Raw genomic sequence first — 23,180 nt, 5'->3', positions numbered from 1 at the left:
AGGGAGTAAAACTTCTTACACTAGCTTGATATCTGCAAGGAGAGCCAGTACCCCCCCGAAGAGCTGCATCAAATGGCATCTCACCAATTCGACCAGAGCCCTACTCAAGAAAGAAATTGGTCAAAACCAGCGCCGATCGCTACAGCGTAAACATGTGTATTTATATGTAGCAATAAGCTCATGTCTTCTTAAGAACTTCAATAACATTTGAAATTGTCTTTCCTACGGCCTCTACTGCTAACGACTAGCAGAGGTCTATAACGAGGGGCTATAACGCAGACAAATTATAATTTAAGACAATTTCTCTTGTACAACCGCTTAACAGGTTTACACTGCACAAGGATTGTGAACTTCTACCAGTTATTATGCAAATTCCAAAATGTTGGTTTACCCGATAAGTTTACGAGTCATTGCGCCCACAAGATCTGCACACTCCTCTCCCGTCAATATTGTCTACTTCGTTACAGCGAGTCCTATCCTTGCCCATTCCACAATTCATCTAGTCTTGCTATGACCATCCCCATGTACCGCCATATATTTCCGATGCAACGACCACAGTGGGTGACCATGTGTCAATCAGGGGACCCCATTTATGACATCTATATGTCCTAATGGGGTATATGAACAGGTGTGGTCTTCATGAGACAACACCTTTAACTTATTGGGCGCTTTATTCCCAAACTGAAAGCGGGTAATCATGGCCATCCAGAGTTGTATTAATGCTCACATACACCCACACAAAGCTTGATATGTGGGTAAGGAAATTCTTCACTTGTGTTATTGTACATCCTCCCAGCACCTCACCAGTCTTTATATCCTGGCTGAACTCACTGGTGGTTTATCTGCTTCCGTTTGCTTGCATTTATGTAGCGCGTAAGTTCCCTTTTTTAACTTCATGCTAACGACGACGGCCGGGTCTTAACCATGAGCAGAGGGTCGTCCAAACCCGGGGGCCGCGCCCAAGAGAATGCCCCCTCTGTCCTACTTATGGCCCAGGAGAATCAGAAGGTGTTCCAGCTGCTGGGGAGAAAGTGCACGGTGAGAAATGTGGTACCTGGGCGGGCATGGAGTTATAGGGAACTAGAGCACAAATGCTAAGAAATAGGAAATGAAGCTCATGTAATCATTGACACAAGCACGACGGTGTCCAGAGCGCCGGTATAACACAAGCTCCAGAGTACAAATCCCCCCTATTCTTGTTGTAGCTATACATTGCACATACAATGTATATGGGACGAGATTGTACAGTTGCAGCCCATTTACAATGTACTACATCCAGCACAATGCAGAAAGGTTGTGGAAAGCTTTGTGGGAGCTTCACGCAGGAAGACCACCCTAAATAAAGGAGCGGATCCAAATCACTGCCATAACAAGCTGTTGATAAGGGTACAGAAATGTCTCCAGGTAGGACTAAATGCAACCGGTCAATACATCCAGGGACCCCAGTTTACAGTAACCTTGAACAGATGTCATCCAGATGCTGCGGAAACCTTCTTCGTGGAAAATGACCTGCGGTGCAGTTTTTTACATTTTCAGCATGCCAATTTCCGTCCTGGAATGAGCACGGATTTGTTGCAGATCTTCTCAATTGATCTGCAGCAAGATCCACAAATGCGGATTTTAAATGGACGATATTTTTTTTTTTCTTAGGAAATCCACACAATTCAGTGGGAATTTGCCATTTCGGATTTTTGTTGGTTTGAAGCAGAAATTTTCCGACCCGAATGGACTTAACCTTAGGCCCTGTTCACACGGGGTGTTTTCCAGGCGAAAAAAAATCTGCCCCAAAATTCCTTCAGATTTTGACCTGTCTGCACTCTGCTTTCCGCGGCCATTGAGTGCCGTGTGCAAAAACCGATATCTCTGCCTCCCATTGATGTCAATGGGAGGTCAGAGACCTTAATGCCTGATGAAAGGGCATGACGCTTCTTTTTCCCCATGAGCGTATTTTTCCGCTCGCAGGAAAAAACGCCTCCGCCTCCCATTAAAACCAATGAGAGGTGTTTTTGGACTTTTTTTGCGTGGTTTCCACTGCAAAAAAAAAAAATGGGCCAAAGAACACATTGTGAACAGGGCCTTACATGTCTGCCTGCAAACTGTAAAGAAAGCTGTGCTGGTTTCCAAAATTAACCAGCAGACTAGTGATATCTGCTCTTGATGTAACAGCAGTAGAATATATAATGTAACTAAATATCAGAAGAAAGTGAATATCACATGCTATGGACATCCGAATTTTTAAAGCGTTATTCCCATCGTAAATAAGAAATAGTGTATCACTAGGATATACCCAAAGACAAACCTGGCGATGCAAATTATGAAACCACCAGGAACGGCGTCACTTGCATTTGTGTCAATATTGGTAGATACAGCGAGTCACATGGATCACAAATGGCACTCCAACTCTTACTGTATAAAACACCACTATACATCTACTGAGTAAATATTGCTCCATCCTTATCATTTCCTTTTTCCTGTAAGTGTCTGATCGACACATTAAAAAGTATCAGTGAGTACAGGTTCCATGATTCACCTGCATCTGTCCACGCCGGAGATGTGACCCGCATGACCAGCGAGCAAACAAGGAAGTAAATGAGGTGTTCCTTGTCAATCTGTGATTATTGTGTGCATAATAACGAATAATCCAGAACAAAAACGTGGCAAACAAAGCTGCTCTGTGCTGCAAATTAATTCTGTAACGCAAAAATTACTGCACCATAGCAAAAACTTATTTTTCATACTAGGGAAAGAATCACATTTTGCACCAATAAATTAAAGGTGTTATGCAGTTTTATATAAATTAGACTTAGGCCTCATGCACACTTGGCCGTCGTACGGTAGCTAATGACAGAGCCGGGAAACACGGACTGCACACACATACATATACACTGATATTATGTAAGCAATCATTCCCATATAGGGAAATATTCTGAGTGAAAGCAGGCCTCCGCCGCGGAGGTCTGGTTCAGATGTCCATACTGAAGGACAAAGAGAGGAAGGACAGATATTTAGAGAAGGTCGAGAAGGGGAGTGAAGGTCTGGAGAGAATATGCAGGGGGGGGGGGGCCTCCAAGACATCCCCCCGGATAAGAACGCTAATCAGGCTGCCTAGATAAATGTAGCTCTTGCACAATGTCTTTGTCGGAGTCCTGGAAAGCAATCCATGGAGTCCAAGTTTGGCAGAACTTGGTGTTCGAGTCGTAAATGACGGAGGTCAAGTCCTCCATATGCATAAGGTCGTTGACCTGTGAAACCCAGAGGGACAATGTAGGAGGAGAGGGATCTTTCCATCGTAGTGGGATACAATGCCGTGCTGCCATCACTAAAAAGTGAAGCAGGGAGCGCTTATATACATTAACCGGAACGTCACAGTGATGAAGAAGGAAGAGGGCCGCGTCCAAGGTTATGTCTGTGCCTGTGACCTCAATTATCACCCGTTTGACGCCTTCCCAAAATAGGGTAAGAAGGGTGCATGACCAAAAGGTGTGGAGGAGGGTACCATTTTCCCGTCCACATCTCCAGCACAAAGGGGATGCTGTAGGGAAGATGTGGTGTAAACGGGCTGGGGTCCTGTACGAGCGAGACAGCAATTTGAAGCCCGCTTCTTGATATCGTGAACTAATCGAGGTCTTGTGGGCCATAGTGAGAATACGTTTGCTTTGTGTGAGAGAGAAGGAGATATCCAGGTCAACCTCCCATTTAGAAAGATAGGCGGGGAGGGATAGATCAGGGGGGTCTATAAGGAGTTTGTAGATTGTGGATAATATGTGCCTAGCCAAATCAGAACCAGCACAAAGGTCCTCCAGAGGAGTCCTGTCCGTTTGATAGGAAGCAGGAGGTGAAATAGAAGAGCAAAAGTGTCAGAGTTGAAGGGATCGCCAGATAATTACAAATTTATTTTCCTTTGGTTTCTACAGTTTCTATGCTGACCTAAGAGTCTCCATGGTAACAGACTACAAACAAACTCTTTGTAGTCGGATCCTGCAGTCATACACTCTTCTATTTGTCCCCTACTTGTTGCTAACCCACCAAATCTACTTCAGCAAGAAGTAGGAGACAGATGGAAGGCAGTGACTGCAGCTATACAGGGTTTGTTTGTTGTATGTAAGACCAAGTTCACACTACCGTTACTTTCCGTTTAGCTCTCTTCTGCTAGACGAAGAGAGGATCGAAAGCTTAAACGGAAACCAACGCTGTTTCAGTTGCTTTCAGTTTGTCTCCATTTGCTAGGTTTCCGTTTTTTTTTAACGGAAGCAAAAGTGCAGTCTGCAAAACTTTTGCTTCCGTGAAAAAAACAAAAAACTGAAACCTAGTGAACGGAGACAAGCAGAATCCAACTGAAACAAAAGAATTACCATTGAAATCAATGGTAATTTTAACGTAAGCGATGCTTTCCGTTTAAGCTTTTGATCCTCTTTTCCTCTAATAACAGTAGTGTGAACTTAGCCTTACCATGGATACACGTCGGTCCATAGAGGAGCTGTAGAAATCAAACAACAAGAAATTTGTCATTAAGGACCTGTTGCAAAGTCGCAGCTTTTTTTTAATTTTAGACACATTGAGACAATAAAAACAATTGGGTCTGCGAAGGTGGACATACGTTAAAAGTTGTGCAACTTTTAAGGTACTTTGTGTTTCAATGTCTATTCGTTTTCAAGATCCCTGCTTGCAGTCAGTGAAAGGGAACATTTCTGAAACCATGCAAAGGCTGTAAAGCCCATACAGAACTATTACATGAAGTTTGCTACAATTATATCAAGTATAGACATTCCTCTGTACACTAAATACAAAATCTCCCCTTCTGTCCCGATAGTTTGCTGCAATGTATCAGTGCAGGTAAAACGTATCAGCCTGGAGTTCAAACCGTTTTGCTAACAGGGGATTGCAGCTAGACCCCCGCCACATGTTGCGTATACTGTTTTGTATAAGTCAAAATACTATTATCTCAATTGATGTGCATACCAATGCAATCTATTACTCCCTGTTACCAGCCACTCCACGCCGATTGTACTGCTCTTCAATGGGACGTCTAGAAAACTCCCTGTCCCGTCGCGATCACTACATTACCTCACATATGTCCTGTGCGGAGATCCTCCATCTACGTACGTGACTGATATTAACTACTCTTTTTAGAACGCTGCTGCATTTACGACTTTTGATTTAATTTGCTCGTATATAAGTTAAGAAACACCGTAGTTCACCTCCTTGTGATAAATTGTAGAAGTGAATGATAAAGACCATTTTCCTGCTTCTGGCCGGGGACAGACAGTGATGCACCGACACACACTGCAAGACTCACACCGGACTGACGCCACAGGGAAATGAAGGGGGAAACTGGATCAAGGCCTCATTCACACGAGCGTATCCGATTCACGCGTGTGAATCGGGTCCGTGTGTGCTGCGTTATGCATCAGTGTGCTTTGCGAGGGGCATGCATTTTTCACGCACTCGCAAAGCATATCTTTTTTTTTAAATTATTTTCAACTGAATTGATGCGCTAATCACGCACTGCACACGCATGTGCATCCGTGTGCTGTGCATGGTTTTCACGCACCCGTTGACTTCAATGGGTGTGTAGGTGCGTGATAACGCACCAATATAGGAAATGCAGTAATTTTCATACAGCGAAGTCTCGCATGTGTGAACGGCCCCATTCAAATCAATGGGTCCGTGTGATGTGCGTTGTTTCAACGCACAGCACATGGACGTGACTCACGCTTGTGTGAATGGACCCTAAGTTTCATGCTCGTATTTACAGGGGTTATCTGGTATAAGAAGCCCCGTTTAGAAAGGATTGCGCCATTTTTAGGTCATAAAGAGAGAAACCCCCCCCCCCCCCACACACACACACACACACACACACACACACACAGTTAAGATTAGGACTAATTCATATGACCGTAAGACAAAATGGCTGCATAACGTAAAGAAAAAACTGGCATAATTTCATCAGTATGGCGTTCCATAAGGATGTCTGTATTATGCCCATTTTTGTGTGTGTGTTGGATGAGGTTTTGTTTTTTTACGTCCGTATATAAATTCTCAGAAATCATCAAGAATAAAATTCTTTATTTTCCCAATTGTAATACGGATGGTTCTTCATAAGGGTATGTGCACACGAGAAGTGCCTTTTACGTCTGAAAAGACAGACTGTTTTCAGGAGAAAACAGCTGCGTCGTTTCAGACGTAAAAGCTCCTCCTCACATTATGCGAGGCGTCTTTGACGCTCGTAATCTTGAGCTGCTCTTCATTGACTTCAGTGAACGACGGCTCAAATTACGTTGTAAAGAAGTGTCCCGCATATAATGTATATAAGTGTCCCGCATATAATGTATATAAGTGTCCCGCATATAATGTATAGAAGTGTCCCGCATATAATGTATAGAAGTGTCCCGCATATAATGTATATAAGTGTCCCGCATATAATGTATAGAAGTGTCCCGCATATAATGTATAGAAGTGTCCCGCATATAATGTATAGAAGTGTCCTGCATATAATGTATAGAAGTGTCCTGCATATAATGTATAGAAGTGTCCCGCATATAATGTATAGAAGTGTCCCGCATATAATGTATATAAGTGTCCCGCATATAATGTATATAAGTGTCCCGCATATAATGTATAGAAGTGTCCCGCATATAATGTATATAAGTGTCCCGCATATAATGTATATAAGTGTCCCGCATATAATGTATATAAGTGTCCCGCATATAATGTATAGAAGTGTCCTGCATATAATGTATATAAGTGTCCCGCATATAATGTATAGAAGTGTCCCGCATATAATGTATAGAAGTGTCCCGCATATAATGTATAGAAGTGTCCCGCATATAATGTATAGAAGTGTCCCGCATATAATGTATAGAAGTGTCCCGCATATAATATATATAAGTGTCCCGCATATAATGTATATAAGTGTCCTGCATATAATGTATAGAAGTGTCCCGCATATAATATATATAAGTGTCCCGCATATAATGTATATAAGTGTCCCGCATATAATGTATAGAAGTGTCCTGCATATAATGTATAGAAGTGTCCTGCATATAATGTATAGAAGTGTCCCGCATATAATGTATAGAAGTGTCCCGCATATAATGTATATAAGTGTCCCGCATATAATGTATATAAGTGTCCCGCATATAATGTATAGAAGTGTCCCGCATATAATGTATATAAGTGTCCCGCATATAATGTATAGAAGTGTCCCGCATATAATGTATATAAGTGTCCCGCATATAATGTATATAAGTGTCCCGCATATAATGTATAGAAGTGTCCCGCATATAATGTATAGAAGTGTCCTGCATATAATGTATAGAAGTGTCCTGCATATAATGTATAGAAGTGTCCTGCATATAATGTATAGAAGTGTCCTGCATATAATGTATAGAAGTGTCCTGCATATAATGTATAGAAGTGTCCTGCATATAATGTATAGAAGTGTCCTGCATATAATGTATAGAAGTGTCCTGCACTTCTTTTGACGAGGCAGTCAATTTACGCGTCTTCGTTTGACAGCTGTCAAATGACGACGCGTAAATGACAGGTCGTCGGCACAATACGTCGGCAAACTCATTCAAATGAATGGGCAGATGTTTGCCGACGTATTGGAGCCTTATTTTCAGACGTAAAACGAGGCATAATACGCCTCGTTTACGTCTGAAAATAGGTCGCGTGAACCCAGCCTTTCTGTATAAGGGTCAGTTCACAGTGCGTTTCTTGGTGCCGATTTTGATACGGAGACCACGTCTTTATCAGCTCCAACGAAAGCCCCAAATCGCCCCCCACTCCCCATTGATTTTTAATGGGAGGCAGGAGGAGTTTTTTTTTTTTAACCGGGCAGCTTTTGGCCACTCGCGGAAAAATAAGTGGCATGCTCGTTTGGAGCGGTTTTAGCATTTGATTAATACGACTAAAAAAAATTATCAAAAAAAGCCGGAAAAAAAAAAAACAAACCCCACTGGCATTTCAAAATCTGCCAGACAAAAACGCCATGTGAACTCTGCCTAACAGATACAATTATTTTGGGTCTCTACTGACTTCTCTGGAGAAGTCTCGCCCACGAATCGGCATTCGATGATACACACAGCGATTTGTCTTTTTACGGAATCCAACCCTGCGTGTCCGTGCAGAAAAACGTTCATGTGAATTGAACCATGTACTATTATAGGGTCAATGTGCATACAGTATTGCTAGACTAGGATACTACATGGAGATGAAAATAATGGTCGTGTAAATTAACACTTAGGCTACATTCACAAAAACGTGACAGATTTACGGGCGTAAGTCTGTCCGTGTGCGTTGCGTTATGCATCAGTGTGCTTTGCGCGTGGCATGCATTTTTCACGCACTCGCAGGCACTTATTTTAATTTTTAATGTAATTGATGCGTAAAACACGGACAGCACACGGATGTGCATCCGTGTGCGGTCTGTGGTTTTCAGTGCACCCATTGACTTCAATGGGCGACTAGGTGCGTGAAAACGCTCTAATATGGGACATGCAGTGAGTTTCACACAATGGACTCTCGCTGCGTGAAAACTCACTCGTGTGAATGGCCCCCTTGAAATTTCAATGGGGCCGTGTGCTGTGCGTTGTTTCAACGCACAGCACACAGACGAGATTCAGATTGAATGGGCCCTTAGAGTTTACATCATCTAGAACAGGGGTACTTCGTTATCTCTCAATATATTCGGCCACTCAGTTATTTCTTTGTCTCCCATAGACTGGAGTGGGCCTTGTGCATGCTTGGCAACCCCACCATAATTCTCCTTCCATTATTAAGGAGAACAGGGGTCCCTGTTCTAGCAATCATGAAGGTCCCAGTTGTCGGATCCCAACTAAACTAACATTTATCACTTATTGCCAAGAACACTTTAGGGGGAGTCTGCCACCTAGTGCCAAGTAAGGGAATAAAAGTTAATTTTCTAAGCCAATCAGAAACGCTAAAGACTCATAAGACTCGTTAGAAGCTCCTCCTCATTCAAAAGAGTCTAAGGGGTGGGGTCACAGTTATATGGGCCCCTGGCTATAACTCTCCTCCCTTAAGCGTATAATACTCTGATTTAGGATCATATCTCAATAATTATATCTTTAATATATAATTTGCCAATTTGTTTTAACCCCGTATTTCTCAATCTTTCAGACTTTGGCAACAACGGTGGTTCAATTACTGCTGGCGCCGAGCAATGATCACTGGATAAAGCAGAGTTGCGGCATCGCGTGTCTAGAGAAAGACAATCCTAAACGTTCCTATTTTATTAGACTGTATGACATCACGGTACGTATTACTCCTATGAATGTCGGGTCTATTGCAGTTCTAGGTTTCAGCTTGTACTAGTATAACTTCTTACTTTGCAGGAAGAAAAGCTGGTCTGGGAGCAGGAGCTACATCAGCAGCTCGAATATCTCACTCCTCGTCCATTCTTCCACACCTTCCCCATAGATGTAAGTTTGTCTTCTTCCGCTGTGAGTTGTGACATAGATAATGGACACAAATGGATAGCGTAGTCGTCACATTATTTTCTAGTAAAGCCCATATATTCATGTTACCCAGACCGTTCTGTGGGATTCTGGTAGGATATTATTTAAAAACTTCTAACAACTTTGCTTTTGTGATCTTACATGATCGCACGTCCTCTTCTCTAGTTACATCCAGAGCTGCATGCTCCTGGTTGCCATCTGTAATCTGCCAGAACTTTGCTGACACGCATACCCGCTAACAGTCTTATTATACAATGCAGCCTGGTGCAGTACTCTGGGGAGATGTACTTATTTTCTATAAACGACTACCGTACATTGTGCAATGGAAACACTACATCTCTAACAATGCAACACAGCAACATAAGAACGAATAGAAATAAAAGCAAAATTGCACTGCAGCTTTTGAAGCCAATAATAAGATATAATATACTTGATAAGTGAAAAACTATTTCTATAGTTACTCCACATTACAGGTACATATTATGATATGCTTGGTAGAGGCCCTGAAAGGGCAAGAGCAGGACACAGGGATGCTCTCTATGATGGCCTTTATATCCCTGTGTCATGCACCACCCCCTTGGGCCTGCAAAAGGTTTAACACATTAAATCGGTTTTGCCCGGGTGGCTTCTTTAACAATAACTTCTAAAAGCGGCGACCCGCATCATAGCAGATCCATGAATAAGATTAGCCTAACTTTGCACATTCTACCTGAAGGGGTGCCAAGCTGGTCTGAATTTTGCCAACGAAGAGGAAGCCGAAGTATTTCGAGCGGTTGTCGAGGAAAAATTGCAAAAGAAACAACACAGACAAGGTATAAAGTCATTGTAGCCGACTGTCCCCAATTTCTAGGGGTTTTCTACTGGAACAGAAAAGAATGGATAGTCTAGAGCAGCGGTCCCCAACCTTTGTTTTTTAACCAAGGACCAGTTTCATTTAAGACAATTTTTCCACGGATCGGCGGCAGGTTTTAGTTCTTTTCAGGGTTTAGGGTCAGTTCACACCGAAAATCCGCAGCATAATACAGTAGAAGCAAAGCGGATGAGTTAGGCTGGGTTCACGCGACCTATTTTCAGACGTAAACGAGGCGTATTATGCCTCGTTTTACGTCTGAAAATAGGGCTACAATACGTCGGCAAACATCTGCCCATTCATTTGAATGGGTTTGCCGACGTACTGTGCAGACGACCTGTTATTTACGCATCGTCGTTTGACAGCTGTCAAACGGCGACGCGTAAAAATACAGCCTCGTCAAAAGAAGTGCAGGACACTTCTTTGGACATTTTTTGGAGCTGTTTTCTCATAGACTCCAATGAAAACAGCTCCAAAAACGGACGTAAAAAACGCCGCGAAAACGGCCTGAAAAACGCAGCGAAAACGGCGTGAAAAACGCCGCAAAAAATGCGAGTTGGTCAAAAAACGTCTGAAAAGCAGGGTCTGTTTTCCCTTGAAAACAGCTCTGGATTTTTAGAAGTTTTTGGTCACTACGTGTGCACATACCCTTAGAACAAATCTCATCCACATGCTGCGTAAACAGTGAGCCGAAAAATCTCTGAAATGCAGTTTCATTCCGCAGCATGTCAACTGTATTTTGCGTAAACGCTGCTTATTTATTGTAGGTTTTTCCCATTGAATTCAACGGGGTGGTAAAACCCACAACAAAAACACAACTCTGAAAAAAAAAAATCTTAGACTTACTCAGAAGTCTGTTTCTTCCTCCAGGCCAGCCGGCCAGCCTCCTGGGATGATTCATCCCATGTGACCGCTGCAGCCAATCACAGGGTGGCGGAATGCTCAGCAGTTTTCCGCAGCGGACATTCCCGGCGAAAAACTGCACCACAAATTGGTGCGGTTTTTCACACGGAATTCCCTGCAGCCACCAGACCTCAAAGCCTAGGATGCCCATATGCCACCCTGGCACTTCTAATAGATAGGACAGAAATGTGATGACATCATGCTAAATACTCAATGATGTAATCACCATGGATATAGCTAGACGTAGCTCGTGGCTTTAGCGAACAGTAAGTAGAACCCCCTCTATTTTATTCCCCCAGACCCCTCTCCCCTTTTTAGCAAGACTATGTGGACGCAGTTGTATATATGAATGACAGTAGGACTTCAGTGTGATGGGTGTGCAACTTACAATAACGTATCTTCTCCTCTCAGAAAAACGCCAGGCGCTACCGCCGCCCCCGCCAGTGTTAGATGGTAAGTGTAATTATAGCGGAGATTGACGGCATTCAGTCAGAAACTCTAGATAATTGTTAGTTTTTCTACCATTTTCAGAGAGAAGAAGCGCCCTTCCCCTGCCCCCACCACCAGGACAATCCTCCAATGGTAAGATAGATAAAATATTAGTACAATGGTCATCTTAGGACGTAGCGTCATTTTGCACTTTACTTAAAATACACGAAGGGTTATGTCCTGGGAGTGGAGAATAACCAGCGCCTACTTCAGCCCTAGGCAGGAAATATATGGATCCACTTAGGTCTATATATTAGCCTGTCCCTCTTTAATACCTCTCTCAGGTCCTCCAAGCTCACAACCGCCTCCACCGGTCCAACACTCAGGCTTTATGCCGGCCGTCAGTATTCAAAACCCAGATATCACATCGGAAAGATACCGAGCACTTCCAATACCCAGTGATAAATCCAAGAGCAAAAAGGGGAAGAAGAAATTCTCCAAAGCGGATATCGGGGCACCGTGCGGATTCACGTAAGTATAATCATGTAAATATTTTTTGGTTGGTTTGTGATCGCGTTATATATCAAAGCAGTGGCTGAAAGTCCTCAAAAAACCGGTTATAGATCCAGGACATGCCAACGCAATGGGGACTGATAGATGGGATAGGCAGAGCTTGGGGACTTTGCAGTTTCCCAACCCACCTGCATTGCAACATTGGGCACTGTTATTAGGCCAAGTTCATACACAAATTTTTTGCCACCGATTTTGACATGAAATTGCGTCGTAATCTGTACCAAACACGGCCGAAATTGCCTCCCATTGATTTCAAAGGGAGACTGGCGTTTTTTCCCCGAAGCGGCATGTCCTTTCTTGCCGCGGTTATGCCTCTGACCTCGTTCTCAATTGCCACGAGTGAAAACTGAAGCGAAAACCGCGGCACAAAAATGCGGGCAGGTCAAATATTTCTGCCTACAAAATACTCCATGTGAACAAGGCCTTAGAGCTGCGTAGTCACAGAATAGATATAAGGAGCGCAATGGCGGCATCCGTATGTGCTAAGCTGGTGGATAACCTTGTCAAAAGGAAAAACTGAGGGTCAGCGCTATGAAAGCACACTGCTACGACATGTTGCGGTACACGATACACTACACGCTGGGATGTTTTAGTTTTTTCTACGTATATAATTAAACGTTGCAGCGGATCATTCACACAGTATGTAATGTTATATGTCGCTTTATTCCAGGCATGTCTCTCATGTTGGTTGGGATCCAAATAATGGGCTTGATGTAAGTATGTCCAACCCCATAGACCTATCATCTTACATGAATACACCCAGTTTAGGATTGTCCCGAGGAAAGACATTTATCACCTATCCACCGGATCAGCGCTGATCGTATAATCGCTGCGCGTCCCACTGTGGATAGGTGATAAATGTTTTTTGTGTAACAACCCCTTTTAAATCTTTATTTAATAAAAAGTACACTTTCTAATATTAATTAGAAATACTACTTTGTGTTTTTATTCCTTAACAAGTTCAAGATGTGTGCTTGCTGTCAGTGAATGGAACATTGTTGTCTACATTTAGGGGCTTAAAATTTTCCCTGACCTACTTTTATACAGATGCCATTTGATGCAATGTATCAGTGTAGGTAAAGCTGGAAGTACACGAGATGAAAGTGGGACGAAATTACTAAATTGTTACCATTTTGGCCGACAATCGTTTTAAAATTTTATCATTCACGATGGCCGACAGCAGGCTACTGTCTGACAAAAAAGTGTCCTGAATGTTCGATTTTTTTCAGCCTTGGCTGGCGGTGTACAGCATAATCAGCCAATCATTTGTTGCTTTGCACAAGCGCAATCTGTTGTCTTAGGCCCCATGCACACGACCATAGATTTCGTCCGTAACTATGGACCGTAATTACGGACCCATACATTTCTATGGCCGACTGACACCTTCCCGTATATTTACGGGAAGGTGTCCGTGCCGTAGAAACCTTCTGTAAAAAATAGGACATGTCCTATTTCTTAATTTAACGGACCATGCTCCCATACTTTATAATAGGAGCACGGTCCGCAAATGCGAGTGACCGCAGACGTGATTACGGACACGGTCGTGTGCATGGGTCCTTCTAGTCTGTTGTCTCTGATCTGTCAGTTTAGTCTGGCATATTGATGGTCAGATGGTTCGTACGATTGGTCGGCCGATCCTTAACAGCGATCAGCCTGGAATCCAGGACGGTAGAAAGATTTTTACTGCTGTTCACAGCAGATTTTGTAAACCGATACATTACAACAATTGTAGCAAACTACAGCTGTGTATAAAGGTTTCCGTTCACTGACCGCAAATGGAGATCTTAAAAACGGTGAAGAACTCAATTTTATTCGAAAGTAGCAGATGATTAAGCTTTGATTACATAAGACTGAACTACCTCTTTTTAATCCGGTCTACCTCTTGTGATAATGCCTCCGTCCCCCGTTACCCTTAATTTGACAATTAGGTAAACGAATTGGACCCGGCAATCCGTAACCTGTTCAGCAAGGCAGGAATAAGCGACGCGCAACTAAAAGATGCAGAAACCTCAAAGCTGATCTACGACTTCATAGAGCAGCATGGAGGGGTTGAGGCTGTAAAGGAGGAATTGATGTCTGGAGGAGGTGAGGATTCAGTACTTATGGTCTATTACACAATGCTGATGTACTCCACATGGAGAATGTCCCATGTTTCCCTGTGAGGCTCAAACTTCATTAGATTTAAAATTTGTGAAGAAACAGGAATATCTATAAAAAATACGAATAAAAAATAGAAGCAGCTATCCTATAAAGCTATTTTTTTATTTTACTAACCATATCTTCTTCCTGCAGATTCTGCCCCACCACCTCCACCTTCCCGCTTTCCGCCATCTCCCACTCGTCCAACCCAGGGAAGAGGCAGAACAGGCCCCTTACCACCTCCACCATCCCGAGGCACTAGTGCCCCTCCACCCCCTCCTCCATCTCGCAGTAGTCCTGCTCCACCACCTCCCCCTGACTTCAACAGAGCTCCGCCTCCTCCACGAGGTGGGGCTCCCCCGCTTCCACGAGGTGGAGGTCCACCTCCCCCACCTCCACCACCACCGCCAGAGCCACAGTTCCACAGTGGTGGTGGTGGCGGTCCTCCACCTCCTCCTCCCCCTCCAATTGTATCGGGAGGCCAAGCACCACCGTCCTCTACTGCCCCTAGTGGTCGTGGAGCCCTCCTGGACCAAATCAGGCAGGGTACCAAACTGAAGGTAGGTTATCAGCAATGTGAGTTATCAATATGTCAGACATACAGTACATTATACCCCTCAACAAGAAACACTACAACTCCTAACATGACAACCAAGACGTGACCATAACAACTCTTTTATAAGCTACAAAGACGAATAAACATCTCAACATGACTAGATCACTATACAGAACACAATTCTATTAGACTTTATATACAAAACACTACAACTAACCATATACAGGACTATATACAGGATTATGTGACAATAAATAGCATTATAAGTGACAGCCAGCACGGTTTTACTAAGGACAGAAGTTGTCAAACTAACCTAATCTGTTTTTATGAAGAGGTGAGCAGAAGTCTAGACAGACGGGCCGCTGTGGATTTAGTGTTTTTGGACTTTGCAAAGGCATTTGACACTGTCCCCCATAGACGCCTAATGGGTAAATTACGGACTATAGGTTTAGAAAATATAGTTTGTAATTGGATTGAGAATTGGCTCAAGGACCGTATCCAGAGAGTTGTGGTCAATGATTCCTACTCTGAATGGTCACCGGTTAGAAGTGGTGTACCCCAGGGTTCAGTGCTGGGACCCCTACTATTCAACTTATTTATTAATGATATAGAGGATGGGATTAATAGCACTATTTCTATTTTTGCAGATGACACCAAGCTATGCAATATAGTTCAGACTATGGAAGATGTTCATGAATTACAGGCAGATTTAAACAAACTAAGTGTTTGGGCGTCCACTTGGCAGATGAAGTTTAATGTAGATAAATGTAAAGTTATGCATCTGGGTACCAACAACCTGCATGCATCATATGTCCTAGGGGGAGCTACACTGGCGGATTCACTTGTTGAGAAGGATCTGGGTGTACTTGTAAATCATAAACTCAATAACAGCATGCAGTGTCAATCAGCTGCTTCAAAGGCCAGCAGGATATTGTCGTGTATTAAAAGAGGCATGGACTCGCGGGACAGGGATGTAATAATGCCACTTTACAAAGCATTAGTGAGGCCTCATCTAGAATATGCAATCCAGTTCTGGGCTCCAGTTCATAGAAAGGATGCCCTGGAGTTGGAAAAAATACAAAGAAGAGCAACGAAGCTAATTAGGGGCATGGAGAATTTAAGTTATGAGGAAAGATTGAAAGAATTAAACCTATTTAGCCTTGAAAAAAGACGACTAAGGGGGGACATGATTAACTTATATAAATATATTAATGGCACATACAAAAAATATGGTCAAATCCTGTTCCTTGTAAAACCCCCTCAAAAAACAAGGGGGCGCTCCCTCCGTCTGGAGAAAAAAAGGTTCAAGCTGCAGAGGCGACAAGGCTTCTTTACAGTAAGAACGGTGAATTTATGGAATAGCCACCGCAGGAGCCGTCACAGCAGGGACAGTAGATGGCTTTAAAAAAGGGTTAGATAATTTCCTAGAAAAAAAAAAATATTAGCTCCTATGTGTAGAAATTTTTCCTTCCCTTTTCCCTTCCCTTGGTTGAACTTGATGGACATGTGTCTTTTTTCAGCCGTACTAACTATGTAACTATGTAACTATGTAACTCTGAACATGACCCGACCAATGGACAAGATCATAATACAACTCTATTCTACGGTGTACAAAAAAAAAAAAAAAAAGACTACTCCTCCCAACATGATCTCATATGATCCCATGATCCCAGGCTTGACGTTGACCGCCTATTCCAGCCCTGTTCAAACTTCAATAAGTGATTTTGCCTTGTTTTCCAGGTGATAGAACCAGGTGACGTGCCCGCCTCACCTACATCTAACCCAACCTCAGAGGGGTTAGTGGGAGCTCTCATGCATGTAATGCAAAAAAGAAGCAAAGCCATCCATTCCTCAGGTAATTCTTACCATCCCGAAAGCCATTCCGCAAGTGTTTTACATTCTTATTCTCCCAATGCATCCACTAATTGTATGAATGCCTCCATGCTGGTCTTTTTTGGGGGGAGAGAAGGCGATTAATCAAGTTTAGAGCACTCCCATCATTCCCACAATTGTCATTAATACTCACTGTGCCTTCTGCGTCTTTAGATGAGGATGAAGATGATGGAGGAGAGGAGGAAGAGGACGACGAATGGGATGACTGAGTTGCCATCAGTACGCAGGATCATTTTGTTTTTTCCTCTTTATGTTGCAATAAATGCAGAATACAGTTTGCTAGTGTCGAGGTCCGATGGAAAAAAATCCTTGGATTTCATGTACCTTATTAAAAACAGATAAAAAAGGGTTAATTTGTGACTGAATTAATAATTTAAGACAATCATTATTTTATATACACAAAGTAGAGGTCTTTACAATGGTCGTGCCACATGAGCAGCTTTCCACACAGCGAGGGAAAAAAAAAAAAAAAAAAGATGTTCATACTGGATGGTTACCACCGGAATAAAGTAATACTAATACCGCATTCTCCTAAAGATGCCTACTTATTACTGGGGTACTGCTGGAATCCCCAGCGATTGGCTATAAATCGGTGGGGAAACCTGGCAGTGAGTGTTTAAAGGGGTATTCCCATATTCACGGGATACGCTATAAATGTCTAAAAGACTTGTGACCAACCTCTAGGACCCGCACCTTTACTGAAAATGGAGGTCATTTAACCCCCGTTTCACCTGGTCCGGCGGCCACTGGCTGCAACATCCAAGCAGGGACTAGTGGAGAGAGTGCCAGGCTTGCATGCAGATTTCTCCATTCTGCTGCATAGTTGTTCCGGAAACAGCCGAGTCACGCTTGATCGGCTGTTTACATAATTACCATTGTTTATTGCAGGACAAATTATCTTTTTAATGGCACTATTTTGGGGTACATTTCATTTATTATGTACCTTTTATTAACTTTGTCTGGGTGGTGATAGAAACACCAAAAAACATTTGCCATTATTTTTTGCATCTTAAAGGGGTTTTCCACCTGCTGACAAGTGATGGCCTATCCACCGGATAGGTCATCAGTACATGATCTGTGGGGGTCCGACACCAGGGCCCCGCACAGATCAGCTGGTCCGGTGCCTCCGTGTATTGGACGTACAAGCCGGAAGCAGTTGGCTCCGACTACGGAATAGCGGCCGAGCTGCAGTGTTCAAGTGAATAGGAGTCGACCTGCAGTTCTGCAGCACGGCCGCTATGTTATGTACGGAGCCAACTGCTTCCGGGCTACGTACATAGCATTATGTGCCACAACATCCGGTGCCCGCAGGCCACCGGAGTGGGTTATCGGTGTGGGGTCCGGGTGTGTGACCCGCACCGATGACATACTGATGACCTATCCGGTGGATAGGTCATCAGTTCTCAGAAATTGGACAACCCCTTTAGGTTTACGGTGGGATCGCGTTACTGCCAGCAAGAACTGCTCACCACAGTGTCAGTGGCACGGTCCCCTCGTGTCTGTGCCTTTCGGTCATTGGTCCACTGTGAAATCGATTCTGGAGCATTCGAAAAATGCTGGAGAAATTTTGACAGAAAAAGCTAAAGAATTTTTGACATTTGTGTGTAACAAAGACAAAATGGAAGTGGTTGCTTTTCTGGACGACATTACAAGACATTTAAAAGATTTAAATGTAAAACTACAAGGTAAAAATCAAACAATATTTGACTTGATGGATGAGTGAGGGCTTTTTAGAAGAAATTAGAGCTTTTTCATAGTGATCTACAAGAAATTTTGCTTCCCTTACCAAAGCTCAAGGACTCATACACATGACCACATTGGTTTTGCGGTCTGTCAGACCGCAAAAAACCTTGTTGTGTATCCGTGTGTCATCCGGACTTACGGATCCACAACAATTCACCAGTAATGATGAATCCGCAAATCCGGACCACCACTGTCATGTGCACTGGGCCATAAAAAAGAATGAGTCTGCAATTTAACCACAACAATGTGGTTAAACTGCGCCCGCAAAAATATGGTCGTGTGCTTGAGGCCTAAATCCTAACTAAGCTTTTAGAAAACTTTGGACATGTCAGAAGTTTTGATCGGCGGAGGTCCGGTCACTTAGACTCCCACCCATCACTTAAACAAAATCGGCAGAAGAGCTCGGATGAGCACTGTGCCACTTAGTTTCTGATCTGCTTTTTTCTCGGGATGCCGAGAGAGCAGTGTATGGACGCAATAGAAAGTTCACGAGTCCGTATACTGCTCCGAGGAAAGCCGATCAGAAAGGTAGAAGCACAGCGATCACCCAAGAAAAAAAATAGCATTAAATCTTCTTATGTTCGGTTCTACATAAACTTGTGAATCGGCATTCTCCACTATGAATCTGATAACGCAGTCGGATCACAGATCAGCATTTGCATCAGTCTGTTCGAAGGGAAGTCTCCGTCTTTATACCGCATTTAAAACAGCTGGTGAAAGAGAAGAGATGCCGGTTTTCCCACTATTAAATCTGAATGTAAATAGTTTGACAAAGTTTGCAAAAAGTTGGCAAGACAACATCTTCACTACTGGTATTCAGCTCAGACCTTCACCTGACGACAGACCCTGGTAAGCGGATCTCTGCTAAAAGTAGTCTAGTACCCCTGGTCTATCCTTAGGATAGGCCATTAACCCCTTCCCGAGATTCTCTGTATATATACGGCGCTGTCGGGAAGGTGTTCCCGCAAGCCGCAGTACAGTTACGTGACGGTGCGGGCTCAGAAGCGGAGCCCGCACCATCATACAGCTGGCACCCTCCTGTAACAGCCAGGACCGGAGCTACTCTCCGATCCGGCTGATTAACCTCTCAGATGCTGCGCTCTGATCGGTTACCCGACCGGCAACCCAATCACTGGGTTGCTATGGCAACCGGAAGCCAAATAATGGCCTCGATGTCTGCCTTGTATGGAAGCCGATGAGGACCCGCCTCCGATTTGTTAAAAAATGTTGTAAAAAAGTGAAAAACACGTTTCAAGTAAAAAAAAAAAAACAGCTTTTTTTCCTATAATAAGTATTTTATTAATGGAAAAAACATTAAAAAAAAAACTAAACAACAACTACACACAATTGGTATCACCACGTCTGTAACGACCCAAGCGATTATGTAATTTATCCCGCATGGTGAACCCCGTATAAAAAAAATAATAAAAAAAAACAAAAAGGGAAAAATGCCAGAATCTTTATTTTTAGGTCACATCCCCTCCCAAAAAATTGTGATCAAAGAGTCACATTTACTCCAAATTAGTACCAAAAGAACTTTTTTTTTTTTAAAGTGATTTTATTGTGCAAAAGCTGCAATACATAAAAAAAAAAAACTATATAAATGCGGTATCGCCGTAATCGTATCGACCTGAGGAATAAAGTTAACATGTAATTTATGGCGCATGGTGAATGCTGAAAAAAACCCAATACTGTTCCAGAATTGCTTGTTTTTTTGTAATTTCCTATTCCAAAAAAAGAAATAAAATAAAAAAAAAAGTGTTAAAAAAGAAATCTACAGCTTGTCTCGCCCAAAACAAGCCCGCACACAGCTCCGTCAACCGAAAAATAAAAAAGTTATGCCACTAGTAATGCGGTGATGAAAAACCATTGCAATGTGCAGGCCGGAGGGGAACAATCCTTCAGTTTCAGGGCCCTAGTATTTAGGAACTAGGAAAGGAAAGGACATAGCACAAGTGCTGGAAGCGAGGGCGCCCATATTATACCAGCGCAAAACTTTCCCAACAATATTTGGCAAACTACAAAGGAAAAAAAGTCCCCAAAAGGGGATAAGAAAGACTGCAGTTTAATAGTGACACCGGCCTGTGCATAACGGATCGCTTCACAGCGTACCGCGCATCTATGGATAATTGTATTATTTACCCATTATACCCTCTTATTATGCCCTGATGTACTTCACACAGATTACATGTGCCCCCACATTATTAACTGAAATACCAATAATACTCCAAACAGAACTATTACCAAGCAAAATCCACGCTCCAAATGGTGCTCCTTCCCTACAGCGTGCCCAAACAGCAGATTACATCCACAAGTAAAGCATAACCATACCCGGGCGAACCCGCTAATTTATGGGGTAAGATTCTCCAGTGGCACAACATATTGTGCGGTGAATGGGCAGATCAGTGGAAAAATTGCAATTTTCCCTTTGCATCATCCACTGCGTATTAATTTCTGAAAAACGACTGTGGGGTCTAAATTCTCGCTACACACCGTGATAAATGCCTTTAGGGGTGTAGTTTCTAAAATGGGGTCTTTTTTTTTTTTTTTTATACATCAGTGGTTTTGCGAATGCAATATGGCGTCCGCAAACCATTTCAGCAAAATCTACACTTCAAAAGTCAAATACCGCTCCTTTTCTTCTGAACCCTCCCATATATGTAAACAGCAGCTTATAACCACATATGGGGTATTACCGTACTCGGGAGACATTGCTTTACAAATGTTGGGGTTCTTTTTCTTCATTCCTTGTGAAAATGAAATATGTTGGATCTAAAACTGCATCTTATTAGAAAAAATGTTTAAATTAATTAATTCAGCAAAAAATCCTTTGGGTTTAAAATTCTCACTATACCCCTAGATGATTCCTCAAGGGGTGTAGTTTCCCAAATGGATTCACTTTTGGGGTGTTTCCACTAAACTAGTACTACAGGGGCTCAGCAAATGTGACACGGTGCCCAAAAACCATGCCAAAATCCCAAATGTGCTCCTTCCCTTCTGAGCCCTACCGTGTTTCCAAACAGCAGTCAATGACTACAAATGGGGTATTGTTTTACTCGTGAGAAATTCCTTTACAAATGTTGCAATGCGTTTTCTCCTTTAGTCCTTGCGGAAATAAAAAAATAAAAAAATAGCTAAACCTACATATTCTTTGAAAAAAAATTAATTTTCATTTTAACGGCCTAGTTCCAATAATTTTTGAAAAAAAACTGTGGGGTCAAAATGCTCACTATAGATAATTTCCTCAAGAGGTGTAGCTTCCAAAATGGGGTCACTTGTGGGGGATTTTCCCTGTTTTGGCACCGCAAGAGCACTTCAAACCTGACATGGTGCCTAAAATATATTTTAATAAAAAGAAGGCCCTAAAATCCACCAGGTGCTCCTTTGCTTCTGAGGCCGGTGCTTCAGTCCATTACCAGACTAGAGCCACATGTGGGATATTTTTAAAAACTGCAGAATCTGGGCAATAAACGTTGAGTTTCTCTGGTAAATCCTTCTGTGTTTACAAAAAAAAAAAATGGATTAAATCTGAATTTCTGCAAAAAAAAAATAAATAATGAAATTTGTAAATTTTACCACTATTTTGCTTTAATTATTGTTGAACGCCTAAAGGGTTAAAAAAAACAACTTTCTAAATGCTGTTTTGAATACTTTGAGGGGTGAAGTTTCTAAAATGACATGACTTTTTGGGGGTTTCTAACATAGAAGGCCCTCAAAGCCGCTTCACAACTGAACTGGCCCCTGTAAAAATAGCCTTTTGAAATTTTCTTGAAAATGTGAGAAATCGCTGCTAAAGTTCTAAACCTTGTAACGTCCTAGAAAAATAAAAGGACCTTCAAAAAACGATGCAAATCTAAAGTAGACATGTGGGGGATGTTAATTAGCAACTATTTTGTGTGGTATAACTGCCTGTCTTACAAGAAGATACATTTATACTTCGAAAAAATACAAATTTTTGCAATTTTTCACCAAATTTTGTTGTTTTTGACAATTAAACACAATGTATCGAGCAAATTTTGCCATAACATAAAGTCCAATGTGTCACAAGAAAACAATCTCAGAATCGCTTGGATAGGTAAAAGTATTCCGACGTTATTGCCACATAAAGTGACACGTCAGATATGAATAATGAGGCTCTGTCAGAAAGGTCAAAAGTGGCCAAAGCGGGAAGGGATTAATTTTGCAGTACCGTGAGGTCTCTTCGATGTTCTCATTCACTGACAGCAAGCCACGATCTTAAATAAAATAAAGAAATCTTGGGACCACTTTTGGTAATTGCATTTCCTGGCATAAATACGTAGGAAAAAAGTGGCGTGCAGGCGAGACACCACATTTATAAAGACCTTGCACCACTTTTCCCGACGCCTCCCTTGGAAAAAGCGTGAATTATTTATCGTGTTATCGTACGGCCACCAGCGGGGTAGAAAGGCAACACAAAAAACAGACTGCTATAAACTCGCTGTACATATATATATATATATATATATGTGTGTGTGTGTGTGGCTTCTATATCAGGACTAGACACTTACAAAATTTCTCATTTTTCGTCAGTCAACCACCCAAAGCTGCAACAAACTAACATCTGACTGAAACCCTTGGATTTACCTCACCG

The 23,180-nt window shown here is 42.5% G+C and overlaps 2 protein-coding genes across 3 annotated transcripts in view; one reads left to right on the top strand and one right to left on the bottom strand.

The window, feature by feature from the left end:
• LOC142658961 (uncharacterized) overlaps window positions 1–23,172 on the bottom strand; it is a 94,111-nt gene extending 70,939 nt beyond the window's left edge. Inside the window, exons 1-2 of the mRNA XM_075834566.1 lie at window positions 23,098–23,172; window positions 16,959–17,149 (exon numbers count right to left, since the gene is read on the bottom strand). The gene's annotated coding sequence lies outside the window, so the exon portion shown is untranslated. The remainder of the gene's footprint in view (window positions 1–16,958; window positions 17,150–23,097) is intronic.
• Window positions 886–17,194, top strand: WAS (WASP actin nucleation promoting factor). 2 transcript variants are annotated; one of them, XM_075834937.1, is made up of 12 exons: window positions 886–1,038; window positions 9,145–9,279; window positions 9,360–9,446; window positions 10,198–10,294; window positions 11,647–11,688; window positions 11,767–11,817; window positions 12,009–12,195; window positions 12,908–12,950; window positions 14,166–14,322; window positions 14,530–14,936; window positions 16,673–16,787; window positions 16,979–17,194. In XM_075834937.1, the coding sequence occupies exons 1-12, from the start codon at window positions 925–927 to the stop codon at window positions 17,032–17,034; spliced, it is 1,491 nt and encodes a 496-aa protein (XP_075691052.1). In that variant the 5' UTR covers window positions 886–924; the 3' UTR covers window positions 17,035–17,194. The 2 variants fall into 2 exon arrangements, with proteins under 2 accessions (XP_075691052.1, XP_075691053.1); XM_075834938.1 differs by lacking the exon at window positions 886–1,038 and adding an exon at window positions 3,113–3,456 and having other exon boundaries at window positions 16,979–17,193.
• Window positions 23,173–23,180: the final 8 nt, after the last annotated feature.

This window comes from Rhinoderma darwinii, chromosome 8 (assembly GCF_050947455.1).
Source record: "Rhinoderma darwinii isolate aRhiDar2 chromosome 8, aRhiDar2.hap1, whole genome shotgun sequence".
NCBI classification, from domain to species: domain Eukaryota; kingdom Metazoa; phylum Chordata; class Amphibia; order Anura; family Rhinodermatidae; genus Rhinoderma; species Rhinoderma darwinii.
The sequence above is the reverse complement of the archived record's forward strand: the minus strand, read 5'-3'. Positions and strand labels throughout refer to the sequence as shown.

Excerpts from the sequence above, each read along its gene's own strand:
- WAS (XM_075834937.1), top strand. The coding sequence starts at position 925 with ATGAGCAGAGGGTCGTCCAAACCCGGGGGCCGCGCCCAAGAGAATGCC. Across the intron at positions 9,447-10,197 it reads TCCACACCTTCCCCATAGAT|GGGTGCCAAGCTGGTCTGAA; the intron begins GTAAGTTTGTCT and ends TTCTACCTGAAG. Across the intron at positions 11,818-12,008 it reads ACCAGGACAATCCTCCAATG|GTCCTCCAAGCTCACAACCG; the intron begins GTAAGATAGATA and ends TACCTCTCTCAG.